At 30.0% G+C, this 27,267-nt stretch overlaps 1 protein-coding gene across 2 annotated transcripts in view; it reads right to left on the bottom strand.

Moving 5' to 3' along the window:
* The window catches only part of LOC132926516 (scavenger receptor class B member 1-like), a 46,002-nt gene extending 23,642 nt beyond the window's left edge, over positions 1–22,360 (bottom strand). Inside the window, exons 1-3 of one of the 2 annotated variants that reach the window (XM_060990881.1) lie at positions 22,181–22,360; positions 21,853–22,108; positions 20,008–20,374 (exon numbers count right to left, since the gene is read on the bottom strand). In XM_060990881.1, coding sequence (XP_060846864.1) covers positions 20,008–20,233 — 226 coding nt within the window. In that variant the 5' untranslated portion in view covers positions 20,234–20,374; positions 21,853–22,108; positions 22,181–22,360. Of the gene's footprint in view, positions 1–20,007; positions 20,375–21,852 lie in introns of both variants that reach the window. The other variant, XM_060990880.1, reaches the window with a different exon arrangement.
* Positions 22,361–27,267: the final 4,907 nt, after the last annotated feature.

Genomic DNA, 27,267 nt, shown 5'->3' on the forward strand with positions numbered 1-27,267 from the left:
AAATACTAAAAATAAGTAGAGTGTGGGGACTAAATACAATTATTCTTCAAATTATTACATTTCATCATATTATGGATAGGTACGGTAGATACATATATTATGTACAAAAAAAAAAAATAAGTACATAAACTTAATGATTTTATAAGAATAATGAAATGTGCTTATTGAATTTTGGTTGAAATTAAAATTATTAACTATATATATATATATAGGTATACTATATTTATTTAAAGACTAAAATTTAAAGAGTCTATTAAAATTATAATAAAAAAAATTTAAATCCATATAATATTATAACTGGATAAGTGTATTATAATTTATAATAACCATTAAAATAAGAATTCAATAATCATTTCTAATTGTATAGGTAAATTAACTACTACTAATATAATAATATGTAATTTAAAAAAGGACACGTTAAAGTTCCATCTGTATCTATTTTATTGGAGAATTATGTTATGACAATTTTTTAGTAAATTTATGACCGGAAAAAATAATTGCATACAAAACACGTAATTGTAAAAAAAATGAAAAAAAATTGAACAAAATATAGTTAAAATATAATTTACAACTAAAAACTACTCGTGTAAATCGCAATAAAAAAAAAAAAAAAAACGTGATCCTAATAAAAACGTATAGACTACAGTATTGTACCTATTGAAACGCATCATGAATTTAAACAATAATTGAAATAATTCGTAGTAATTTTGGCATGCACGATAAAAATTAATACAGTTCACGAATTATTATATTTTCGTTGAAAAACTAACAAGCGGAATCGTTTTAAAAATACGTTTTTAATGCGCGTGAAACATATAATAGCTACACAATTGCAAAGGTCATAGTCAACAAAACTATAATTAAATTTAATGATATGGAGTTTTTTGAAAAACCGAATGAGAAATGTGTCTGTATTGATTTCGATATCATTATTTTGTTCATAATATGCTCTATTTCGTCGGTCCCAACAAAACGAATAAGGAAACGCATTCGAAAAATTAATGTCACGAAAAAAGAAATAATAATAATAACCGAAATACGATCTACAAAGCAACACCTCGCAAGGTTCGAACGACGCAGGTTTTTACAATGCACATGCACAAAGAGTCAAGGCTAAACACGCGAGCACACGTTGCAGTAGTATTATAGACGGTCATCATGTTATAATATAGGCGCGTTTATTATATTATATTATATTATATTAATGTAGTAGTACGAAACTTGAATAATATGCGGCATGTCTACATCTACGGCGGTCAATTATGTTGGTTATTGGGATAACATGTTCATAACTCGTTTATTAGCATATTTTTATTTGAAACATTTAAATGTCAAAAATCCGGCCTACAGGACTGCCAGCAGAATAATATGCACATTTTTATATTCTAGATGGAAAGTTCGTCTTTAATTAAAATTTGATAATATGGCCACTGGGGTCAGACGTTTTCGATTCCACGAAAAAAAAAATAAGAAATATAGATATTATTATAGTAATTATGTCTTAAATTTATGTGATGTTAGAGCTGAAAAAATTATTCCGGTTGAGAAAAAAACGACGTACTTAAACCGATAAGGTGTGTTTTCATACTCACATATAGGTGTTCAGTATAAATAATACAAGAAAACGAACTATATTGACGATTCGATACATTTTTAAGATACAACTTAACATTATGTTACTACATAATTCAGTAAATTACATTTTTTAATCAAATTCTATGATATTTCGTCGGAAACACGAAACAGAGTGCAAAACTTAGTTTGATATATAATTATAAATTATTTTTTACTTTAGATTCTGAGCAGAGCGAGGGAGCTATAGTATAGTGTTACAATAATATTTCAGGAAAATAATTTTTTAACCAAATATTTGATCCAATCGGTACTTGAAATGCTATCCGTTTCACAGCAGCAATTTTTGATCCAATTAACACTTAAATGGGTAGGTCATTTTTGGTAATCTAGAAAAGTGCGTAGGGAAAAAAAACAATCGAGCATTAACAGGAAATGTTAATTTTTTTTTAAATTTTGGGCTACTTGCGGTGGCACGTTGAACTTCTTTTAATATATTTTTTTTTTTTTACTTAATAGCATAAATATTATTATTAAAAACTTTTTATTACACTAAATCCATTGCTAGCTCATTTCAGTATTGAAGACTTAAAAATTACTTCGGCTCGCCCATTGCGAATTGAATTACTTAAAATTTTAAATTTCGAGGTTTTTACTTGCTAAATTTATTATTTATATTCTTTATTTTGTTGTTATGATAATATACAATGTTAATCATATTGAAAACTAAACACATAGGTACTAACATTAATTTATTGTTATGTACATTACACTAAACTACTAAAGCTCTGCTCAGAATATTTTAAATTGAATACGATGATGTATATTCATAATCTACGATTTACGACTGAATCAATGATATATCTAATATAAAAGACACTCGCTTATAAATTCAATATAAATTGTGTTTCCAGTATTACAACATTTTAAAACTTCCATTAAAATAAAAATTTACTAGACCAATTTTAGCAATAAATCAAATTTTATTCAAAAAATCGTTATTGAATATCATTTTTTTTCAGTCATTATTTCATTATAAATACACTTTTGGGTGAAATTATTTTTTGTATACTGCACATTTTCATGATTTTTTACCTTAAACTGAAGTTTTCAATTGTTATTAAATCCTAAAGTAACTAATATAGACGAATAATTGAAGTAAGTGCCAATTCAATGTTGAGATAACTATAATAGGTATAATTGTTTAACGCTGAAGGCGATAATACCAAAAAATGTGATCGATGACTTCTCAAAGGTATAATTTAATGTCTGTTGCCAAATGTTTTTCAATTTACATATTTTTTCATGATATATATATATATATAGCTAATTATCTTATTTGGGATTAGGATTTAAATGGATTTTTGTAGCCCTTTTGATAGCCGCAGCAACTTTGCATAACAAATTAAGCACCGTCTTGACGTAATTATTATTTACGTGTTGACCTTAGGCCTAAAAATAATCATTTCCGTATCCTAAAAGTGTGTTGGGAAATAAAACGCGTTCGGTTAGTAAAACGTAGAAAGGTTAACCGATGATTATAATAATATAATGCATTATTTATTTTTATTGCCCTATAATTCGTTAACTCCGGGTGGTCCTGGGAAATGCGATATAGCTATGAATCCGTTTTCAAGATATATTTTAAATTTATGTATATTTGCTATTGCATCACATGCATTTCTAAAATAGCAGGCCTAACCAGATTTCATTCATTCCAAAACTCTAGAAAATAAAGAGGTTAGGCTGAGATTAAAAAACTTGTTTAAACTTGACATTTGAAACTTTGTAAAACGAAAGAGGAAATACCATAATACTTAATCAGCAGGTAAAAAATAAAATTATATATTGCGACTGAAATAGAAATTAGAAATAGTATTAATTCTTAAATAGGTTTTTAAATTAGAGTTTTTGAAATGCGAGAAAAACGTTTAAGTAAATAATATACGTACGTATCGTCTACCAATATCTAATTTGCCCATAATCCTATAATATAGTAGTTATAATATATACTGTACGTGGATAATTGTATTTGAAAATAATAATTGTACCGAAATTGTTTGAATTATGACTAGATATAGCACTTTATAAATCAATCATACTATAAGATATTATTGTATGTATAATTGTAGAACAACTTATTTATTGTACCTCCAATTATATTATACGAAATGAAGCTATAAGAAATATCACGATTTATAGTCAATATTGTAATATTAAAAAAAACCTTCATCTAATAATAGATATCTGCAGATGTTCCTATTGGGTACTCGAATAAAAATTCAGGAAATAAGTTCGAATGAAATATAGATTTTTAAAACGTAGTCGTTGTGGATACGTAAATGCATTAGGTAGATTATTTTTATTTGACAACCAATAATACTACCTGTGTACGCGCTTATTCGTTTTTTATGAATGGAATGTACACAGTCATAGTCAACAAAAGAAATAACCATCGCGCGCAACAGAACATATTGTACACGAAAAGAGTGAGGGGTAAACGATAAACATTTCGGCTGAAGTTTTACACCGAGTAATTTTTTAAATCGCATTGACCTTATAGTCGAAAACGATCGACTTTGATCGGGTTCATTAAGCGTATAAACATTAGTACCTATATATGCATTACGACTAATTGCTCAACAAGACACCTGCAATATTCATGCGACAATGTGTAATAAAAAAAAGTGTATGTATCATCACTGAAATCATTTGTTTGATAATTAATACACAGAGATTTATTATATTAGAAAAGTAAATAGACTCGTTCGGCGTAATGGTCGCATCGAACCATGTATTGTACGTATTGTACCTATATAATATGTGCGCACAATAAATAATATATAGTAAAAAAAAAAAACCCCTTTTTTAATTTAACAAATTACTTATTTCGCGAAGCATTCGAAAGATTTAACTACGATCACGATAATGTGCCGAGTAACGCAGTGAACGGTATCCTAATTATTGGTTATAACGTGTAAGTACGTGTAATTATTACCTATATATAATACCTAATTTTTAATTAATCAATGAGCCGCTGCAATGCAAGACTTGAGCAGGAGTTTTGCTGCAATTGAGGACATTTAAGAAAATGTCTTCTTTGTCGAATAACAAAGTTCGCGGAGTCGCTCATATATACGTCTTCATTGTTCGTATTATTTTCTGTACTTAAATCGTAACTATTTATACAAGTATAACATAATATGTATAGATGGTATGTAAACACCTAAATAGGTACCGAATACCGCAAATTCGACGAACACGATTGCTATGTGAAAAACAAATGCATTTTATCTGAATAAACTCAATAACCACTATTGATTTGTGTACCCACGCGGACTTTTTTTTCAAATCGTATTAATTATCACTTAACAGCGAATTGGAAATTAGTGGCATCGCCATTACAATGCCGTATTGTCGTACAATATATAGGTGTCGAAATATGAATTGAATATTAATTATTATTGTACAATATGATACAATATATATATATATATATATTAGGTTTTCTTGACGATAACATCTGCAAATAGACGACGACGATAACAACAACCTGTTGGTGATTTGAATACAGATGCACGGCCACAACGTCAGAGGTAATATTATAATCAAAACTATTTGTTCCGATCGGAGATCTTGACTTCTATACAGATGTACAGTGATTTCGAGGAGTAATAATAATATATCGTTATTACGTCCAAGGCTGATATTTTACTTCGGACATCGTCGATATTTGTATGCGCGATATAATACGATAATACGGTGCATCTGCAATTAATTAAGCACTTGTGGCCTTTTAGCCGATCGATCCATCAGTCGGTCAAGGGCCGACTATATTCGTATTCGTATCGCAGCTTCGCGTATCGTTTAGAGTTTATTTATATATAATATATATAATATTATGGTCGTCGACAGTTGTATATTATATAGTACAGTCGTCGTCGTCGTTTAGTGTTAGGTATACTACTATAATGTGAATATTATGGTGTAAATTATAAGGATTGCGCGGTCTGAGTGTGATGCGGTCTTCGTAAAGATTTTGGCTGTTTATTGCGCTTGACCGTGATTAAATACAAGAAAATACACATATACGATTAACACGAATCTAATAGGTGTAATCATAATTAAAGGGCATTAAAATAAATTATATTAATTTTTTTTCATTAGACCCCACCGATTTTATACGCATGTTGTCAATGACGACGTGTATACATATACGCTCAAATTTCCAACGCCAAAACCCAAACGCGTAGTGTCAAAATGTTAAGGTCACGAACAAATCGTACACATCTTAAAAGATCCATAGAACATTATAGAGTGTAAGGTACCTCTTGTCCATGTATGTGCGAGACCTCCGCGGCCTTAACCTTTTTTTATACACTGCACGATTACATATATGTATAATAACCACAACAACAACGACGACAACAACGACAATCACAACAACAATAATAACAGCATAAATCATAAGTCATACGCGATAAAAGAACAGGAACTTTTAATATTTTTCGGCTAACGGTCATAGTTTTTAATTATATTTTCGTCGCGCAGATAAATATAATAATAATAATAATCGTAAGTACAACACGCGCTGCAGACACTGAACCGCGCAAGTACACGCGTATATATATATAGGAAAAAGGATGAATTCGAATATTTTATTTTATTTCATATGAATAATATATATATATACATATATGTGTGTGTATGTGTACAAGTACAATAGGTACATATGTATATGTATAGGCACCTGCTAATATGTATGGCGCAAGGACGTGCCTATATTTCATAGTCGCGCACGCACTATTGTAATACGAATCACTATCGGACCAAAACTGGGAACGCAAAATCGTGCTGAGGATGTGTTAGATGCCTCTTGTGTGTATGTGTAAACTTAACTCGTAATCCGTGCCCGTCTCGCGCGCGCGTGTGTGATGTTTTTACCCATATGTACCATTCCGTTTCAATTGGTTAAAACGAACACTTAATCGGAAACATCGTAAGACCACCGCGTGTATATAATGCAATATATATATATATATATGTATGCGTGTGTGTGTGTGTGTGTGTGTGTTATAACCTTGTCTAGGACGTATACTAGAATGTCTATAGGATTGTACTCGACTGCCTATTCTCAGAGTCGCATATTATTATGGTTGTATATTATATTCCACCGAATCACGGACTTATCGTCTAATAAGTATATCCGTATATTTTTCTAGCCGTATTATATTTAGTTGCTAGTACATATTATATACCTACGTTTCAATTAGATACCCATCACGTGCGGTATAAAATATTATAATTAATTAAACGTATAATTATTTACCCGCTCCGAGAACAGAAACACTATACTCAACAGAACTCTGTTCGCGACGAGCTTGAAGATTTTATTTTTTTTATTGCACGCACATATTTTAAAGCTAAACGAAATAAATTAATTTAAAAATGTAATCCGATACGATGTAGACACCTATAATACAAATACATGTACGTATATATTCGTAACGATGAAACTATATTAAGTATAGTGTTATCGACGAAATTATTATTTATTTACTTTATAATAGAATATACTGCTGTCTATTCTTGTAAATAAAATAGTGTATATGTTTAAACGATGAGTTTACAATACGTTTACAGAACGATAAATCAGACGGCGGCGAAGTGTGAGAATCTACTGATTTATAGATATATAGCGTGTCCATTGACACTCGGAGAGGAATGCAAGCCAGATTGTCCATATAGTGTTTACTCCTATCGAATTTATTTAAAATAAACGTTAGATTGCTCAACAGTTTCGAATGCAAAGTAGGAAAAAATCCAGCTAAAATCGTTTGACTTAAGTTTGATGGTATAGACTATATAGACGAAGGTAAACTATATAATATATTGTGTATGATAGAAGTTTCTAGGATGCAATTTATGGAAAAAAATTATCGGCACGCTGAAAAATATTAAAATCACGTACTTTGGCAATGGTGTAGTATTTATTTATTTGCATATTGCATTTATAGTAAAAACGTTGTCCTTAACAGTAGTAGGTACACCGCGTACACAAAAAACGTCTACTGGAAAATATATTGCAAAATCACGTCATAAATATATTATTATAATATATAAAACGAGGATGATGGATAATACCATAAAACGCATGATCTGTGCGTGTAAATATTAATACTGTTTTTTATTTATTTATTTTTTTTTTTATAGGTTCTCAAATCTATACATGCGATGGTTAACCACGTGTTGCGTTTTGCGAATTTAAAAGTTCGTTTTAAACTATAGATACTTTAGAAATTAATTGCACTTGTTCAGTTTCAACCTTCCTATATATATATATATATATATATGTATATATATTATACCGGCCAAAACCTATGACGTGCGTGCGCGTGTTCTTCAAAACGACGTTTGAATTAATTAAATATTCCAATACACACACTGGAAAATTCAACCTTCTGGCCGTGTTACGTACATCATAGTTAAATATTAATTTATATTGTATTTCCGTGAGAAAAAAAATCGATTTTATATCAATTAAACCTTTGTCCTTATTGTTTCTCTTTAATTAGTCGGATAGGAATGATTCGAATAATCAATATTCTACGTGTCTACCGCAGTAGAGAACGAATGGTACCTATACCTACGAGTAGAGGTATAATCCAAGTATATTATATGTTACCAACCTATAGTAGATAACATTATGTCTTATCGGTATAACGATACCGTGTCGATTCTCCAAGACTTATCAGGCTCATATGGTTGTACGCGGCATTGGCGGAGCTCGTTGCTGGTATAAGCGGTCGTAAACGCAGAGTTTTTTCCGTTACCAATCGTTTGCCGGGCGTGTCGAATTATCTACGTACGATATTGTGCTAGGTATGTTTAGTGCACCTCGCGTTTCGGTATCGTATTTTTAACCATATGTCATTTACTACTAAGCACACAAATAGTTGCGACGATGCACAACGAGATATTTTTTTACAGAAGCTTTTCATGAAAAAAAAAAAAAAAAATTATAGTTTCGTTGCTGCTTTATAATATGTATGGTGACATTAATTAACCATCAAAGTTACCGGATCTGCCAGCATGAGACTTTTTTTTTTTTTTGCAGTGATATTTAAAGACCAACGTTTATTTTTATCACACACCACTCACGAAATACCAATAGACGAATTGAAATCCCGGTGGGCCGTTTTTTTTTTCTATTCCGGCATTACACGTCATGACGAGTATTATTATAAATGATATGGAACGATTTCGAACAACTAGAAAAAGTGACGCTTACGGCATATTAAGCGACTAAAGTATAACTATATTCGAATTGGTTCAAAAATCAAAATTTACAGCAATTAATATCAGAAATAAATTTACCGATAAAAAAAACTATGTAATGAAGTAGCTCAAAGTACCTTTGACTTGTAATAATGGAAATCGTGTAATACATTTTGTCAGTGATTTTTTTTTTTAATTTAAGCATAATAATATATCATAATGAGCAACAGCTGCAGTAGAACACTAAAAATAGACGTTCTATAACTAACTATAGTGCGATCCACTCCATTTACAATATTCTTAAGACATGAAATTAATTTAATTTTTTTTTTTATTGATCATGAACACAAACTCGGCCTCGGTGACTGAACCATTAGACAAAAGCTATTATATTATCATACTATATAAATTACGTTAAAAATGAAATATATTGGGTATACTAACCTATAGTGTTTAAATAAAAAAAATAAATGATTATGTATTTTATAGCCTTATTATTACAGACATATAAAAAAATACATTTACTTTGAAAACGCGGTTTTGTATTAATTATTAAGTTTTTCTGAAAATGTGTTAATCAAGGAAACAACGTATATCCTGTATACTATAATAGACATATAACTCTCGTCCTCGTGACCTTCAATTTGCGCGAACATCAATAAATTTCAATATTTCCTTAGATACGTCACAGGTAGCGAACAATAATATAAATTATAATTTAAGAGAAAAAACATCTTTGGTAATACACACGTACATAATGTATATGTACATTTTAAGACTACATAGGTACCTGCAGTATATACACATATTATATATTAAGCACTAAGCACGTATGACGTTAACCGATGAGAATTTTGTAATTTATAATTAAGTTTATTTTATAGATATGATGATGGCATTAAAGATTGTTAGCTTTTGTTCGGGTAATACGTGAGATGAAAACAACGGTTTGCGGTTAGTGGTGTTTAATAATAATATGTTAATATGATGCGTCAATGTAGTGATACCTGTATGTGGTGTGCGGATGATAAATAGGTACTTTATACATTATGTATTGTATTTACGGTAACGTGTAAATATGAAAATATGTCAACACCCAACAAATTATAATAAAATATTATTAATAAAAATAAAACGATATTGTTCAAAAACTGATTTATGAATATCGCAACGTATATTTTAAACATTTAAACGTTAACACTCAATAAAACAGTCATCCGCTGTATGTCTTGCGCATTATTGAAACCCATGTAGTAGTACACGCATGTCTTGCTTAAATTATTTTCGAATATTATTATGTATTTCGTTTTACCGATCCATTGTAAATCGGAACGCAATTTAACTTGGTAAAGTGTGTCCGAGCATCGTTTGACTGTAGAAATTATCAAAAAGCTGAACTTTGGAATTTTAAAATTAAGACGTCACATCGAATAGGTAATCGGCAATAAAAAATATACAATATAAAAAATACGCGTGGAAAGCGGAAATAATACAGAACAAACAGAAAAAACAATAACTATTTTTGGGACATGAGTACTATACAAGTTAATATGTTTATAATACTGAATGCGCATCAATTATAAATAATTACATAATATCTACTACTGTAGTAAAAAGAATACAGCTTTTTTTCGTTGTATATATATATATATATATTGTACTTTTATAATTACAAACTTGATATTTCCAAATATTTTTCAACGCGTAGGTATCATCTATTATAGTTATATTATTTTAGCTCTGTTGGCCTATTAAGTTATACGTACTTCGCATATAATCGTCTGCCAGACTGATATTTATCTGTCGTTTTTATATCTGCGATCTGCGATGTAGTCCCACGCAACTGAATGAATTAATAATAGAAGGTATTTAAGTTAAATGATTAAATTACTATAATATACTATGTATTTATAGGTTTTTCGACTAATTTCAAGGTTTAGTAATGTTTCTAGCGTATTTGTTTTGAAAATTATTATACATAAATTATTCCATTAATTTAATAAAATCGTTCGTGTAACCCGGATTTATAAGTCTCGTGTATTTGTATTTTTAATTTAATATCTATTTGATACTTAAATTGATTTATTTTTAAAATTATATTTATATTATGTTATTATAGGCGAATGGCGTGCAGAGAGTGAGCTTGACGGTCATCGCATCGATTCTTACTGTATGATAAATAATAATGGTCCTAATTCTAATGAAAGAATAATAATATTTTTTATTGACGCTTGTCTTCAAAATTTAACTGAAGTTGATTGGTCGATACTTGATATATGGTTGGAAATTTCACCCTTGCACCTCCGTAGTTCCAACAGCTACACGTTATTAGAGGTAAAATCAAAACAGTATTTACAAGTATGGCATAATGTTTATTCGAGAGGTAAACCCAATCTGCTTTGTATAAAACTGAAATAACTGAATATGAAAAGCGTAATTTAAATACTGAAACATTAATTATAAATAAATGTCGATTTTAAAAAGACTGTAATCGAAGCTGTCAAAAATCTTTAAAAAAAAAATTCAATTAAAAATTTTTGTAATGGATTTTTTATGTACACTTCTAGTAATTACTTGTGTTTTATGTTTTTGTTTTGTATGTTTAAATTTATTATGAATGATGATGTGTACTATAAAACAATATATATATATTTCAAAAATTACTCATTTTTTTATTAGATATTTATTATATAATATATAATAAATAATTAATCTATCAAGTATAAATTTATCGATTTTTTTTTTAGTGTATACCTATAATTATAATTATTGTTATTTCCACGGGTAATTTTTCCTGAATTCCATCGAATAAGATAACATCGTCGTAATAGCTAATTAAAATTATGTTTAGTTACTGCCAACAAGTAAACTAGGTAGGTAATTAAATACGACTCTTCGCGTTTTGTTTTTGATTTCCTGATGTGCAACCGTGTAGAAAGATAGGGGTACCGGTAAAATGGGTCATCACTTAACAAATTATCCGAGGGACTAACAGAAACCCGTACACACATTTTGGAATATTTTTTTCAAAACTTATTTTCGGTGCGTTTTCAATACATACGGTGATTAATGTACCGTTGTCTAATGATTATAAAAGCTGCATTTAATTCGAAACCAGTAAAAAAAACGGTTTTCGAACTGTCTAAAACGTCGAACGAACTGTAAAGTCTAGTATAATAGGTGGGTAATTTTCATTAAGAGGACGTTATATCCGCATGTGTTGTCTCCATTAAATTTTCGTTCTGCAGAACACATTTTGTGATGTTAGTTTTAATATTAGAGTCAATTTACCTATTATCAAACTTAAAGGCAATAATGTTATCTAAGGCATCTCGTAGGCTTTTATTGGTATTTTAATTTTTAAGCGAGTTACGAGCATTTTAAAGTTTTAATATTTTACACAACCATAACTCACTCAAAAATCAAGATACCAATAAAAGCCTATATATGGTATGCCTTAGATAATATTCTTACATTTAAATTTGATAATAGGTATATTTACTCTAATATTAAACATCACAAAATGTGTTCTGCTTAACGAAAATTTGCTATGATCTACATTATAGTAAGACAGCAGAGACAACACATGCGGGGGTATAACGTCTTCTTAACATTTCCAGGATTCGTCGAACGAACGAAAGCCTTTAGAAAGAGAGGTTTAACTGCACTGAAGATTTTTACTCTAACACAGCTTCAATAGGTTAACGCGTGACATAATCGTCGGTCCCGTCGAGTCGCGTCATAATATATAGTCAAAATATCTATATAATATGTGTTCCGGCTACAGTAGTAGGCGTATATAGATAATATATCCGGTGTACCCAGTGGCGTAGCCAGGGGGGGGTTTTGGGTGTTGAACCCCCCCCCATTGGTTTTTATTTAATATTTTTTTTAATTATTAAATTCCCTGTATGCCATATAGTATTACTTTATACTTTGAAAATGGTACACAACAACTAAAATCGTACATAACATCATATCGATTATTGGATTATCGATATTCTATATTATCAGTTTATCACATATATTAGTTATCAATTTATCATGTACGAAAACAGTTTTTTCTCTCATCAGTATTATTCAATTGACAATAAGGTGTTTGATGTCTTTAGTGTAACTATAAACTTTTGTGTAACTTTATTTTTTTTTATAAATACCTAATACTGTTAATGTGCTAAGCAGGTACCTAATAAATATTATTAAACCAAGATGGAACTATCTAAGTCAAACTCTAAATGTGATGCCTTAAACATTGAAATATCTATTCCTCGTACAGCTAACAAGCAAAAAAACAGATGCAATGTCCAGGTTGATTTCCCTGAGGATTATTACAGAATATCTTTATTCATTCCATTTGTAGATCATTTTTTAAATCAATTAAATGATCGATTTTTATCTCATAGATCTGTAATTGAAAATTTTAGCTTTATTTTACCATCATCCAATAGTGTACATAATGAAGAAAAAATTAAGCAGCTAGTTGAGATGTATCAAGGTGATTTGGATTGCAGTGTGTTAGCAGCTGTGAGTGAAATTAAAGTTTGGAAACAAAAATTTACAGGAACTGAAGATTTACCAAAAAATGCTATCGACGCTCTTCAAAAATGTAACATATCGATTTTCCCTTCTACTTTCAAACGTCTACAGATTTTAGCAACTCTCCCAGTCACAACTGCTAGCAGTGAACGATCTTTTTCAACATTAAAAAGATTGAAAACATATTTACGAAACACTACGTGTGAAAATAGGTTGAATGGTTTGGCATTGATGAATATACACAGTGATATAATGATAGACCCCGATGATGTCCTAAATAAATTAGCGACCAAAACAAGAAGACTGCGGTTGATGTAAATTGTAATGTAGTTAAAATATTTTTTGACTTTAAATGTTTTAAATAATGGACAATAAAATTTAAAATGATATGTTTTATGTATACCTACCTATTGTATAGACCCAAACCGTAAACCCCCCCATTGAAAAATCCTGGCTACGCCACTGGGTGTACCTATTTTATTATAATATACATATACGTAATATATATTATATAATATGGCGAACCGACGACGACGACGACGGCGGTGGTCGCTCACGCGCCGCAGCAGACGGTCGGAACGATGTTGACTTCCCCGGTCGGGATCCGCGGTAGCGTTAAAGTGTTTAAGTACACACGTCGTTCGTCGTCGTCGTCGTCGTCGTCGTCCGCAAGGTCAACAGTTGGTCAACGTTAAAACAAAACGGGCTGCGGCGGCAGGCGGAGGAGGCGCATTAAGCATTCGGCGAACGTACGCCCGTCCCGCGCACATGTATACAATATAATAATAATAATAATAACGTACCTAATACACAATATAATAATATAGAAAAGGTCCCATTGACGCACTCGAGTCCGAGATCCGTGAACTTAGTCACCGCGCGCCAGCCTAACCGCACGCCACGGGAGAGTCCATTGAAATTCGGGTCGGCCCGGCGGACACGTGACGAGACAGACAAGTGAGATTATATATATATATTATATACCTACAACGCTGCTGTATTATATATATATATATACGGCGACGAGTCTGCCGCGGGCGGGATATATTGGCTGCGGCGCGCGATAAAAAAAATAATCGTGAAAACTTCGAAAACCGCCGACGTCATCGCATCCTGCAGGGCATCCGTGTATATATTATTATTACAGTCATGACGTATATATTATAATATCGCGGTCGTGCACAGTGGCGTAGCTATCATCGGGCAAAGCAGGGCAGTGCCCTGGGGCCCCTAGATCTTAGGGGCCCTCAGAGCTCTTGGTAAGTTTTAAAAATACATCCGTAAAATAATTGAAATAAAATTGAAAAAAGGGTTGGATATTTTTAATATGATAATTGAATATTAGAAGTTTAATACGAACATTATGAACATTATGAACATTGTATACCTATAAATACACAGAATATGCAATAATCGGTGCTCGTAAAAGATTATAAATTTGATTTGATAGCCTTTATTTTATTTTATTTGATTAGATAGAATTAATAAATTAATAATGATAAAATGTTGATATTTAAAATTTGTTTTAGTAATTAAATGGATTTCCTTTTTATTTTGAGTATCAATTTATTATCTGTTTATTATTTTCATTAATGGTTTTATGGAGGTATTTATATTTTAAACAACAATATAACGTATAATGTGGTTTTTCCTATATAAAGAATTAAGGAGCCTAATTTATTAATTGCCCCGGGGCCCATTCCCATCATGTTACGCCACTGGTCGTGCACCATATATGATACGATGACATGTGTGTCTTATGTGTTGTGGGTGACGGTGTCGCGCGCACTCGTCGTCCACTCGGATGCGGTTATCTGGAAATACCCGGGCGATGTTATGTTTTATGCGGACGTTAGACGCGAGCGATTACGCAATATCCGCGTGGAGGACGGCGGCGAGTGTAATAACGCAGTGTTGTACCTGTGCCCACTCCGAAATTCCCGAGACGAGACACGGCGGTTACGGCAATGAAAACACATCGTTTAAGATTCTGAGTGGACCGAACGAGCCATTAACGCGTGATGTTGGTCTTACACGATGATTCGTACGATTTTTTATTTTTTATTTGTGTGCCGTCGGCTTTTGGAGCAGTAAAAATGTTTTTCCTCGTCATTAGCAGCTGTATATTCGGCAGTAGTCATTCATCGGTATTAAAAAAAAAAAAAAAAAATGCGATGAGCGTTATTATTGAAGTTCAAATATTGACGAAATCTTTCTAAATCATGATGATATAATTTGCGAAACGTTTAATAGCTGTAAATCCATAAAGTTCTTAATTTTTATAACTTAAATCTGAAAATGTAAATCAAATATAGTTTTATTCATACTGTTTTTCAATAATTTCAAAATTTCAAAAACACATTCATAACATTTATTTTTATAGACATTTGAAGTTAAAATGTCGACGAATTTATATGGCATTTTTCCTCCGACAATTTTAGAGTGGTTTTGTTGTAATTTAATATTCAGTCGTATTACAATCAATCTATACTGCGAACCTACTCACACTGTTCTAAATATATATATATATATATATATATATTAATTTATAAGCTAAGAACAATAATATATTTAACGTTACAATATTATCATTGTATAGGATGAGTAGGATTGTACGATATGATTAACAGAAATTAATTAAACCTACTGTATTACTAATATAATAACGAATTACTAATAAGTAGTTATATAAATACGGCGTGTCCGTCTCTGCTCAGGACCGTTTTATGTGTGCAATAATTTATCATTGAATTGAACACATTCATTACAATGACCTATTATCAATGACGACCGGCTAGGTACAATCGAAACCGAAACCAATTATAAGCGAGAACGTCTTTCCTAGTTCTTATTTTATATTTTTAATTTGTTATGCGCAAGAAAAAATGTGACTTTGGAACACCAAAACCGTATAACACGTCCAACTCGAATACTCCAAGTTAAATTTTACATTAAATATATTATGAATTATTGTCTTTAAAATTCCGTACCTCTTTAACACGTAGACATTATATTATAGATTAAAGACAATAGATTATAAAAAATACTAGTTTTTTACCTTAATAATGTGTACATGTTTTTTTTCAATATAAAAATGTTTAAATAATTTTATAATATTAAAGAAAACCATCACTATATTGATAAATTTACGTGAAATCACTGTTTTTTTTTTTTAAATATCGATTAGGTATTTCATAATTGCATATCTTATGAATTTTTTAATTACTATATATCTGTGCAATAAATATCTATATTTTAATTTATTATATAATAGTATGTATTATAATGTATACTATACACGCGCATAAGAACAAAATGTGCGTATTTTAATTTGTATTTTTCAACGCAGGTAATTAATTTTAATGATTCTTTTACTCAAATAGAAAAATCTTCAGACAGCAAACAGTGACGATGGTCTTTCGCACCAAAAATATCAACAGGAGCCGACCCATTCGGTTCATTTATTTGAGTTCAATAAACCAGTAAGTGGCGTGTATTTACACAACACATAATAAAATCAGAGACGGACTATAATTATTAACATTTTATCGTCTCCAACTATAATAATAACTGTTAATGAGTACAAAAAACATTAGCAATTTAACTATTTATACACTGCGAATAATGTAGTTTTTTTTGATTCATTGTTTAAAGTAACAATAATTAAATAGTACGCAACGTTTTCATATGTAATAACAATAACAATACGCGCATGGTTATTATAGGAAATGCATTACCTATTTTGTTAGCAACAGTTCAATAAAATGCATAGAACCTGTGATATTATACAAACATTTAATACAATGATTACACCTCCTAATTTTTATTTTGGTCTTTAGCAAGATGAAATCGTGTTTGCATTCACCTTGACATTGATAAAAGTAACAACAAAGTATATCAAACTACAAAATAATAATTATGTAACTTTTTTTGCATTTTCCTGAACAGAAAGTACGCGTTTAGAAACGCAAACACATTAAATTTACATTCGAATCGTATTTTCGTAGGATCTCATTAATATTTAACGAAATGTTTACATTTAATGCTATATTTTTCTATTTTGTGTCTAATGAGTTTAAAATCATTCAAAATAATTTGTTTTTCTAAACGTAAATATATATTTAAGTAACTTACCGACTACGCGTTTTTTGTATATTTGTATTTAAATACGATAATCGGGATATAATATTTATTACTTTATATTAATTTCTGATATTTTTTTTTAAAATTATTTTCAATATTTACCCTGTCTTGTCAATTTTTTTGACGTACTATATCGAATAATGTGTTTATTATTTTATTGTTGATAACAATTCTAAATTAAAAACAAATTAACAATTTAAAAATGTCAATCAAAGTAACAAATCAAATATTTAATCTATTTTAAGCGCTATATTTTTGTAATTTTTGTAATATATGTGTGTTAAATTTATGTTCAAATTTTTATTTAATTATCGTGCATCTTTAAAAGTATAGTTATTATTTAAATATTTCAATTTTTAACTGAAAAGTGAAAATATATAGCAACTTCCTACAATTTAATACAGTTTATTCGTAATTTTACTTTTAAAAACTTTTTCATTATTTCAATTCACATAATATAGATACATTTTTTAATTAATCAATTTTCGTTATTGAGGTAATGAGGTTAGGTACGCCGTGTTTATGAAGTTAAGTTATGTAAACTGAAACTGAAACTGAAGATTTAACTATATAATTCAATAAAACATTGTTGCATTATTTAAATGCTTAAATAACTATGTTATATTTGTGTGAGTCCTCAACTATAAAAATACAATTTAAAATATGTATATTTCTAAACAATTAGTAATTACGATTGCGTACAGTGAATAAATCACCAGGTGGATAATTGCTGCAGTTATAGCTTTCTATAGAGTATCGTCAACTCTATAATTTCTATTCGTCGTCTAATATACCTATCATTTTAATTCCCATATGTTAGCGATTTCATTTAACCCAATAAACAAGTTGCAATTGTTAATTCGGCTTGTTTGGGAACCGGTGGGATGCAAGGTTGATTTAGTTTCAATTTCTATCGCATACGCAATACTAAAAACAAACCGATTACCAAGGCTGACCGCTTCTTTTAAAGATTGGTGAAAAATTCCTATCACCCATAGTAGTAGGTTTTTTGCAAAATGTGTAATGCAAAATAATATGACTAAATAATATATAAAAATCGTATTATTATTATTATTATTATAACTTTAAAGTATTACTTAATAGTAAACGATGTTTTTATGCGATCTGCTGTGTTGACCTTTCTCAACTATAATTATTGTGTTTCCAAATAGCCAAATAAAAAGTGCAAAACGATGGTGTGGAAAATAATCACGTCGTTAAATAGTATTTTAACATAAGTTTGTTGTTTGTTTCCCTAGAGAAATTTAGTTAAAATAATAATTTATTTAATTTTTTAATTGATTTTTATTTTAGTAGACTAGGTCAAAACTAATTAATTTAATCTAATAACCAGAATTCAAATGTTAAATAATGTTTGAATTAGTATTGCGTAAAAAATTAGTTTTAGTTTATGTGGATACTATTATCTATTTTATTGTATATATTTTATATAATATATAACACCCTAAAAAAGATAATAAATACACATAATTAGTTTTAGAATTTTCCAATATTTGCAGACCTATTCTGTTACTATACTAATTAAAATACAATTCAAACAAGGTTTATTTTAAATAAGTTTGTATGACGTAAGTTCGAAATTGGGTTAAAATAGAAATTTTATTAAACCATAATTTTACCCTCTGTGGTCTTTTTAAATATGACGTGGTTTAAAGAACACCATACAACCTTGATATATGGTGAAACTGAAGGTACAAAAGATGGTTAGGTTATTTTAACCATAGGTACACAGATATTTATTTAAATTATAAGGTATTAGTCACTAAAAGTATATAAGGCTTATTTTACCACAAAAATCGCTAAAGTGCATTATGAATGATAAAATATTTAAAAAAAATGTATTATTATGTAAATAATATAAAACTATTTATTATTTTTTTTAATTTGAAAAAAAAATAATCTCTAACACATTATAGATAAAAATAATGTGACGTTTAGAGATTTAAATAAAATCAACTAACGACGAATACTGCTCCGAAATATAAAGAATATAGATACTTAGATATTATACAAATCTGATATTTAAAACTAATAATAAAAATAACATCGCATACAATTTTTGCGGCCAATAATATATCTACAATTAATTTTTTTCAAAATTTACAACTAACTTATTTACCTGACTTAATAATTGATGATTGATAAGACGTATACAAGTATTAACTGAAAATTAAAGTTTGGACGGTTTAAGAGAACTTTGATCGGATGACAATAAACCGTAATCATCAAAGTTTTAAAAGTTTAAATTATAGCAATGTATAATATTATTATAAAATATGGTCTGCCACAGTAACATCATAATCATAAATATGACAAAAAAATAAATCTTTTTTCGGATTATTACGTGTCGATATCGCTGAGTGGAATAATCTTTTCGCGATCGTCGAACATATTTTAATATATATATTATTATCTATACGATTTTATGTTTTTAAAACAATATATTACAACACATACCTATGGTACACAGCGGTTTCCTTTTATGATTAGACGTATTGGACGTTTCGCCTCTGGAAGTTGTGGAAGACGTCTCCGTGGACAAGCCTTTGCCGCTGGCCGTTTCGAGACAGGGCCATTTCGCGTCATCCTCTTTTTCGTTGAGCGGCTCACTTTTCACCAGTGCTGCGGTCAAATTCAGGGCAGCTATGTTGGTTTTGTAATAATTCCGCTGATTTTGATCCATATCGTCCGCCCCCGTCTGGCTTGTGCAGTGGCGGCGAATAAATAATAACGAATGAACAGTAAATGAGTCAATAGAGATATCCGATATCCCGATGCACAATCTAACTTTGTACCATTATTTTCTATATGCTGTCACAAAGATCTGTAACAAAAAAATTGACACAGACGATAAAGCTCACGGGTGATGTTGATAATACATTTTTTTTATGATTAAATAATTGGTCGTTTATGTATTGCGAACGGAACGGTTTAATGTAAAATACATTTTATATTACAAGGCGAACCGCAAGAATACTACTTTCGTTCATTACCTACGTCGGCGATCGTAGAGAGAGGAGAAATAATAAATCTCGTTGACAACCATATTAAAAAAATATGTATTAATAATTTTTTTTTAATTATTATTATTATTATTATCAGTTTCAATAAAATATGGTCTATCAGACCTATAGTTAGCGTAATTACTGATTTTTTTAAATTTGCACGAGACGTAACATCATACGTTTATTAGCAGATTTTATAAAGCAAATTAAAGATTTAAATTTAAAAATTGTTAAAATATTATCGAATTTTAATAAACCTATTTTTAATACTTTAAAATATTGTATACGTATTAGGTATAAATATAATATCAAGTTCATAATACCTAAGTTATATATTACGTAAAAATGTATAATATTTATGATTAATTATAAGGACATACGCATAATTAATTTAAGTTGATTACCTACTGAATATACCGCTGTACTAAAATATATATAAAAAAAAAACTAAGTGGTTTTAATAAAGATTACGTAGGTGTAAAAATAGATATATAACGTCGAAGGAATATACCATAAAACAAAATATCAATACATATAGCACTATATATGTATACGAATAAATGCAATAATTTACTGAAATCTAGTTTTCTAAAATGGTTTTGATTGAAAATTGAAACGTGGACTACGTCATTAAGTTGAACAAATAATTATAGATTGATTTTTAAATTACCAATATTAAGTCATTCGACTCGGTAACGAACATAATATTTGACATATTTTATACATTGCTGTTTTTTATTTTACAAATATAACGCACTTAGTGTTTATGTAATAAAAAAAAAAAAAAATATCAATATAGACGTTGATATTTACTTTCGGTTTATTCTTTAGCCGATTTACGTACACTGTATCTGTATATAATATAATCACACAAATGATTAGACGCATAATTTATGACTCAATATATATATAGGAAGACGAGTATAATATATTATAATATAATAATTATTGTGACTGTGACGACTTTTGTATACGGACAATAATAAAACGTATATAATAATGGACATCACGCGTTTAAGCATAATATGTTATATTATTACGACGGTATAATATGAATGGAATACGACTGTGTATAATATAACAGGAGGACATCGGTTCGCGATTTTGCGCCGAACCCCGCGGTTAAGCACAAACACGGCGTTTGTGCGTGCACAGAGAGCGCGACGAGAGAAAAATATTATTCCTGGATAAAAATTAATCGTTTGTTACGTACGCAAAAGCATAACATCGTCGTACGCTTACGACGACGACGACGATAGTATAATATTATAATAATATTGTGCGTGTGCACACTCACGCTGTTGTCCGGACTCCGACGTCGTGCTGTGTATACGGACGAAAACGAGCGGGCGAATAACGGCGGATATGACAATAATACTGATATATTATTATTAGCGTGTCGCGCGCGTAGTCTGCACTGCAGCGGTCTTCGATATCGACAATAATACGCGAGCAAAACGGAAAATCAAAAAATTAAAAACGCACGAGAAATTTCACGAGAAAACGTCGTTTCGTCCGTCGTCTGCTGCAGGTGCCCGGCCCGGTCCCGCGGTCTGTAAATAAAAAAAAATCTATAATATCGTGTGCGGTATCGCGTTAAAATTTAATGAAAAAAATATACGCACACACACACACGTGATATAAATCGTATATATATATATATACACACACAATACTATACGTGTATCGATATATTATTATTATTATATTATCGCAGTTAGTGTTTGACCAGAACAGGACAGATAGAGCCAACGGGCACCGAACAATGACTGCAGCCTGTCGGAGTATCGGTTCGTTTACCGGGTGCCGCACTATACGCGGATCCGCTCGTCGCTCACGGCCACCGAAGCTCCCTTTCCCTTCGCGTTTGTAGTCAAATTGCATACGCTGGTCCCCGTGCAACGCGCGTCGTCGTCGCGGTCGTGTTTCTGCAGCGGCGGCGGCGGCGGCGGCTGTCGATGACGATGACACGATGACGATGACGATAGTGTAATATATTTTAATGTGATCACGGATTCACACGGCTGTCGCAGCGGCGAGATGAAAAATAATAATAATAATGATAATAATAAATAAATACGAGACAAAAAGTAGGAAACGATTTCGACCTACACGCGCGCGCTGGCGTACGCACGTAATATTATATTATATACAGCCGTGTGCGGGTACGATAATAATAATAATTATAGTAACGTTATACGCGCGATGGGAAGGTACGGCGGCGACTCACGTTCGATATAATATTATAAATCGTACGGCGAACAAACGAACACGACCGCGGTCGATCGCACGTCGACATGTGCAATACAATATATTTTATTTATATTTTTTATGTCGTGGGCAGGTGCGTATATATATATATATAATATGATGTTTTATATGAAATAATACTATACGACGATAATATAATTCGTCCGGCACCTGCCGCGTGCGATTTCCGCGGCCGCACGTCTCGAAATATATTAATAAATATGGAAGAGCCAAAATTAAAAGCAAAAAAAGACCATACATAAATATAAATATACATAAATTCGTATTAAAAATGTTACGATAAGACGCGAGCCGCTGCAAAAGAGTCTATGAAGCGGACCGCGGTTTGGCCACCCTGTTATATACACTCGTTTGGCCATTTTACGCACCTGAATACGACACGTCCGAGCACTTCGCGGGTAGGAAGTAGGTAGTACAGTGAAACATCGTCGAGTCGAAATTCAATTAATTTCGGACTTATCGATGATGTATTCCAGACATCTGCAAGGCTTAACAGCAAAAAATTTCGCAACTTTACGGAGTTTTTTTTTTAATAAAAAAGTACATATTGTACATATTGTGGTGCGCGTCTTATTAATTGCCGTTGTTAATTGTATTAAAACGCACTGTGTATTGTTTTAACACAACATTATTATTATAAACGTGTAATAAAAAAAAAAAAAATGATGTACACGTTAAAGAAGATACACACATATGTATATATACATAATATATAATATGTGTATTTTATATTATGTATATGTATGTGTTATCACAAGAAATAATTTTCAATTGTAATTTGGGTGAGATTCTTTTATACATGCGACTATAAATTGTCAACAGCATTAATTTATTGTGTACATAATATTTTGTCTGTGACTGCAATTTTGCAATTATTAAGTATACCGCTAACCCACTACACGCAATAATAATATATTTTGTACGTTGTATTTTATTCTAAACTATCAGAGCCCCTTATAACCTTAGACAATCTAAATGAAATACGAACTCGATTCGTGCCACCGCGGAGTCAAATATGTAAAAATGATTCAAGTATATTTTAGTGTATTAATAATGCTGTTTTACTGATTTATACGCGATTTATACTTTCATAAGTTACCAAATAGTTCAAATGTTTTTTGCTGTGCTGTTGGTATATCTACGTTACAAGTATACCGGGTCGTTGATAAGTCACCGCAATGAATGTTTTGAGTTTTGATTCTGAGTGAAAAGAAAGCACCTGTTTATTTCTAAAGATAGTTAATATGTTATTATATAAGTACATATTATTATTATTATATTATTTTGTAATTTGGTATGTTAAACTACTTGTTGCTAACAATATTACACATAACTTACAACAGTGGCGCAACTAGGGGGGTGCAAAAAGGTCTTTAGCACCCTTTGTTTTTTTTATACCTAACAATTATTATTTAAGTGAAATACCATCAATTGGTAAACTGTCAACTGCAGTTTTAGCACACCACGTTTTAGAGGTCTAGTTGCGCCTATGACTTACAAGTCGATATCGACGTATCGTCGAATGGTTTTTAACGGTTGTAAAACTTTTAACTGGAAAATAATTTTTAAATCAGTTTTTGTTGTCCGATTTTAATATGTTTTCACGTTTTATATTATTATGCATTATCGATATTGCTATACAATAATCATCATGTACGATTCAATGTCATCCACGTCCTCATATACCTACCTATTTCAATGTTCTGTACTTGATCGTTTGTCGGTGTCGTGGAACGAAATAATTGAACGTTTAATAATTTAATAAATACAGATGAGTAACATCTTAAGATATTTTAAATGTATTATACAGAAAAAACGAATTTAATTTATTTACGTATATGTTTATTATTTTTGATACTGTCGGATTTATTAGTTTTGAAGAGGCGAATAGCAAACGCTCTGTACCCGCCAATCTAAAAAAAATATTCAAAGATCGTTTTTCGCATATGACGTCTTCAATTTATTCATACATACAGTGTTCGGGTAAGAATAAATATCAAAACACAATGTACGTCATAAATCTTAACGCACGTGACTCTGAGATTTTTTTTTTTTGTGCATTCGACAAACCTATTATTCGTACAGTCGTACGGGCCATGTAGCGATTGTGGCCGATTGACGTACACTTTATATAATATTATTATAATATAGTTATAGTATATCGCAATATGTATCTGAAACTAGGAAAGAGCGGACGACATATTATTATCACATTGCAAAATTTCGTTTTTCCTATAATATCGTCTATAGAGACGTCTCCAAGTGGATTAACTGAAGATAGTTGAGATTTTTTTTTTAAACGGTTAATATATTTATTCACGAGTTTGCGTTTTAATTAAAAAATTATAATTAGCTTTGATACTCCTAATCTTTATCTTATATTCGTTACCTGACATGTGTTTATATCAAAACAAACACCATAAACAAATTATTATTTAATATTTATTAATTATTAGTAATAATACTTATTACAATGTAAATGTTTTTTCACAAAATTTGCTTTTTCGTACAGTTTATAGTTAATATTATTCAAAAAATTCCTATAAACATTGCATAAAATTACAAAATTCCTTTTACTTTTTTTAAAACCAGAAAAACAAAAATAAATAAGGAAAAACATAAATTTTTACGTAAATCCGATTTCTTAAAAATCAGTGTTGTTTATTTTTTGATATAATTAAAGAACAAATAATGAAATAGCCATAATAGATACTTGAAGTAATCACCAAATATTTATATTATTACTTTCTATTTACGATCAAATTTTCATAAAATATTTTGAATCTTTTTAAGCTATTTATAGATAATGAGATTTTTAAAATCTTTAAAATTTAATACAAGGTTTAATATATGTTGTACTTATTGTAGTTAAATTTTCAAGAAATTTTTAAGTTAAAAATTCATAAATTTTTTTTGATTTATACCTAAGGTTAAAAAAACTTAATACAAGGTTCTCCATAAGTTTTCCATCAAATATTAACTGGTAAAAATAACTCCAGCGTCAATTTAAAAAAATTTGACGAGAACGTAAAAATTTAAATTTTAACGAAATCGTATAATTAACGATTTAAAACAATTAAAGATATTATTGTTGTTATTCAAAAAGTATAAGTCGGAGAAACTTGCCAGTAGTTTGACATATTATTTACATAATTTTCTTTTCAAAATATTTCACTAATTTTTATGCTAATTATAGGCGTTTGAAATATTCGATTTTTTAAGTTATTTTTTTTATAAATATTGATAAAAAAGTTTTCGCTGGGACAAAATACTTGAAAATGTAATAAACTATTTCACAAAATTGATCTAACAGTCATTCAAAACTTACAAAATACATAGACACAGTTTTTTTTATAAGTTTTTCGAAGTTGAAAAATTGACAAATTTAGTGAAAATCACAAATACTTGCTGATTATTTTGTAGTTAAAAATGTATTAAGAATTTTGTATAAAAAGCTAAGAACTGAAAATGTAATTCAATTTACAAAACTACATTAATTGTATCAAAAAATATATACATATATTACAATTTAATTAGGTATAGGTAATATAGGTAATATTATGATGATACCTATATCATTGCATTTAAATTTAACACATCCATTAAATGACCTACCGCCTCTATTATACAGTAGAGCTAGTTTTTTTCTCTCTAAATTTTAAGCTTCGACAACTTAGATCATTAGGTATTGGATTTTTGGTGCTTTTTTTTACTGTAGAGTATAATACTGTAGTTTTCGGAGCACATGTTTTTCGTATGTATAGTAGATGGCTTTTCTATTAAGAGCCCGGGCGGTTATCTGTCCGAGAGTTAACAACACCAGACAGTGTTTGACCGCAGCACTATTTAGCGACTTCAGCCGTATATATTACACCACACCATGTACTAATAAATATAAACATATTATTATTATAATAAAATAATAAATGCAATATTTTCCGTAAAAATTATATCGACCTAATCGTAATACTAAGAGTAAAATAAATTACTATAATAGCTATATCAAAGAAACAGATCACGAAATATACTTAGAGTGGCCATACGTCCCGGTTTTGCCGGAACACTACCGGTTTTTAACCAAGTGTTCCGGTGTCCCGAGAAAAAGTGCTTCGATATAGTGATTTGTCCCGGTTTTACAATTTTACACGATAAAATACCGATTTTCAATTATGAGAAAACATTATCGTCCTACACATTATAGTGATAACAAAAAAAGTTGTGGAATTTAGTTTTTTGTCCGGTTCAAATACAGCTGTGAAACGTGTATTTTCACTCATGAACAGTACATGGACAAATTCGAGAACGGTAGAAGTTTTTCTTATTATAAAAACGTACTTCAATAATCTCCAATAATACATCTTGTGAAGAATTCTTCGACAAAATTTTAGAAAACAAATTTTTATTAAAACGATTTCGCGGATCAGTCAAATATAAAATCCAC

The sequence above is a fragment of the Rhopalosiphum padi genome, chromosome 3, assembly GCF_020882245.1.
Source record: "Rhopalosiphum padi isolate XX-2018 chromosome 3, ASM2088224v1, whole genome shotgun sequence".
NCBI classification, from domain to species: domain Eukaryota; kingdom Metazoa; phylum Arthropoda; class Insecta; order Hemiptera; family Aphididae; genus Rhopalosiphum; species Rhopalosiphum padi.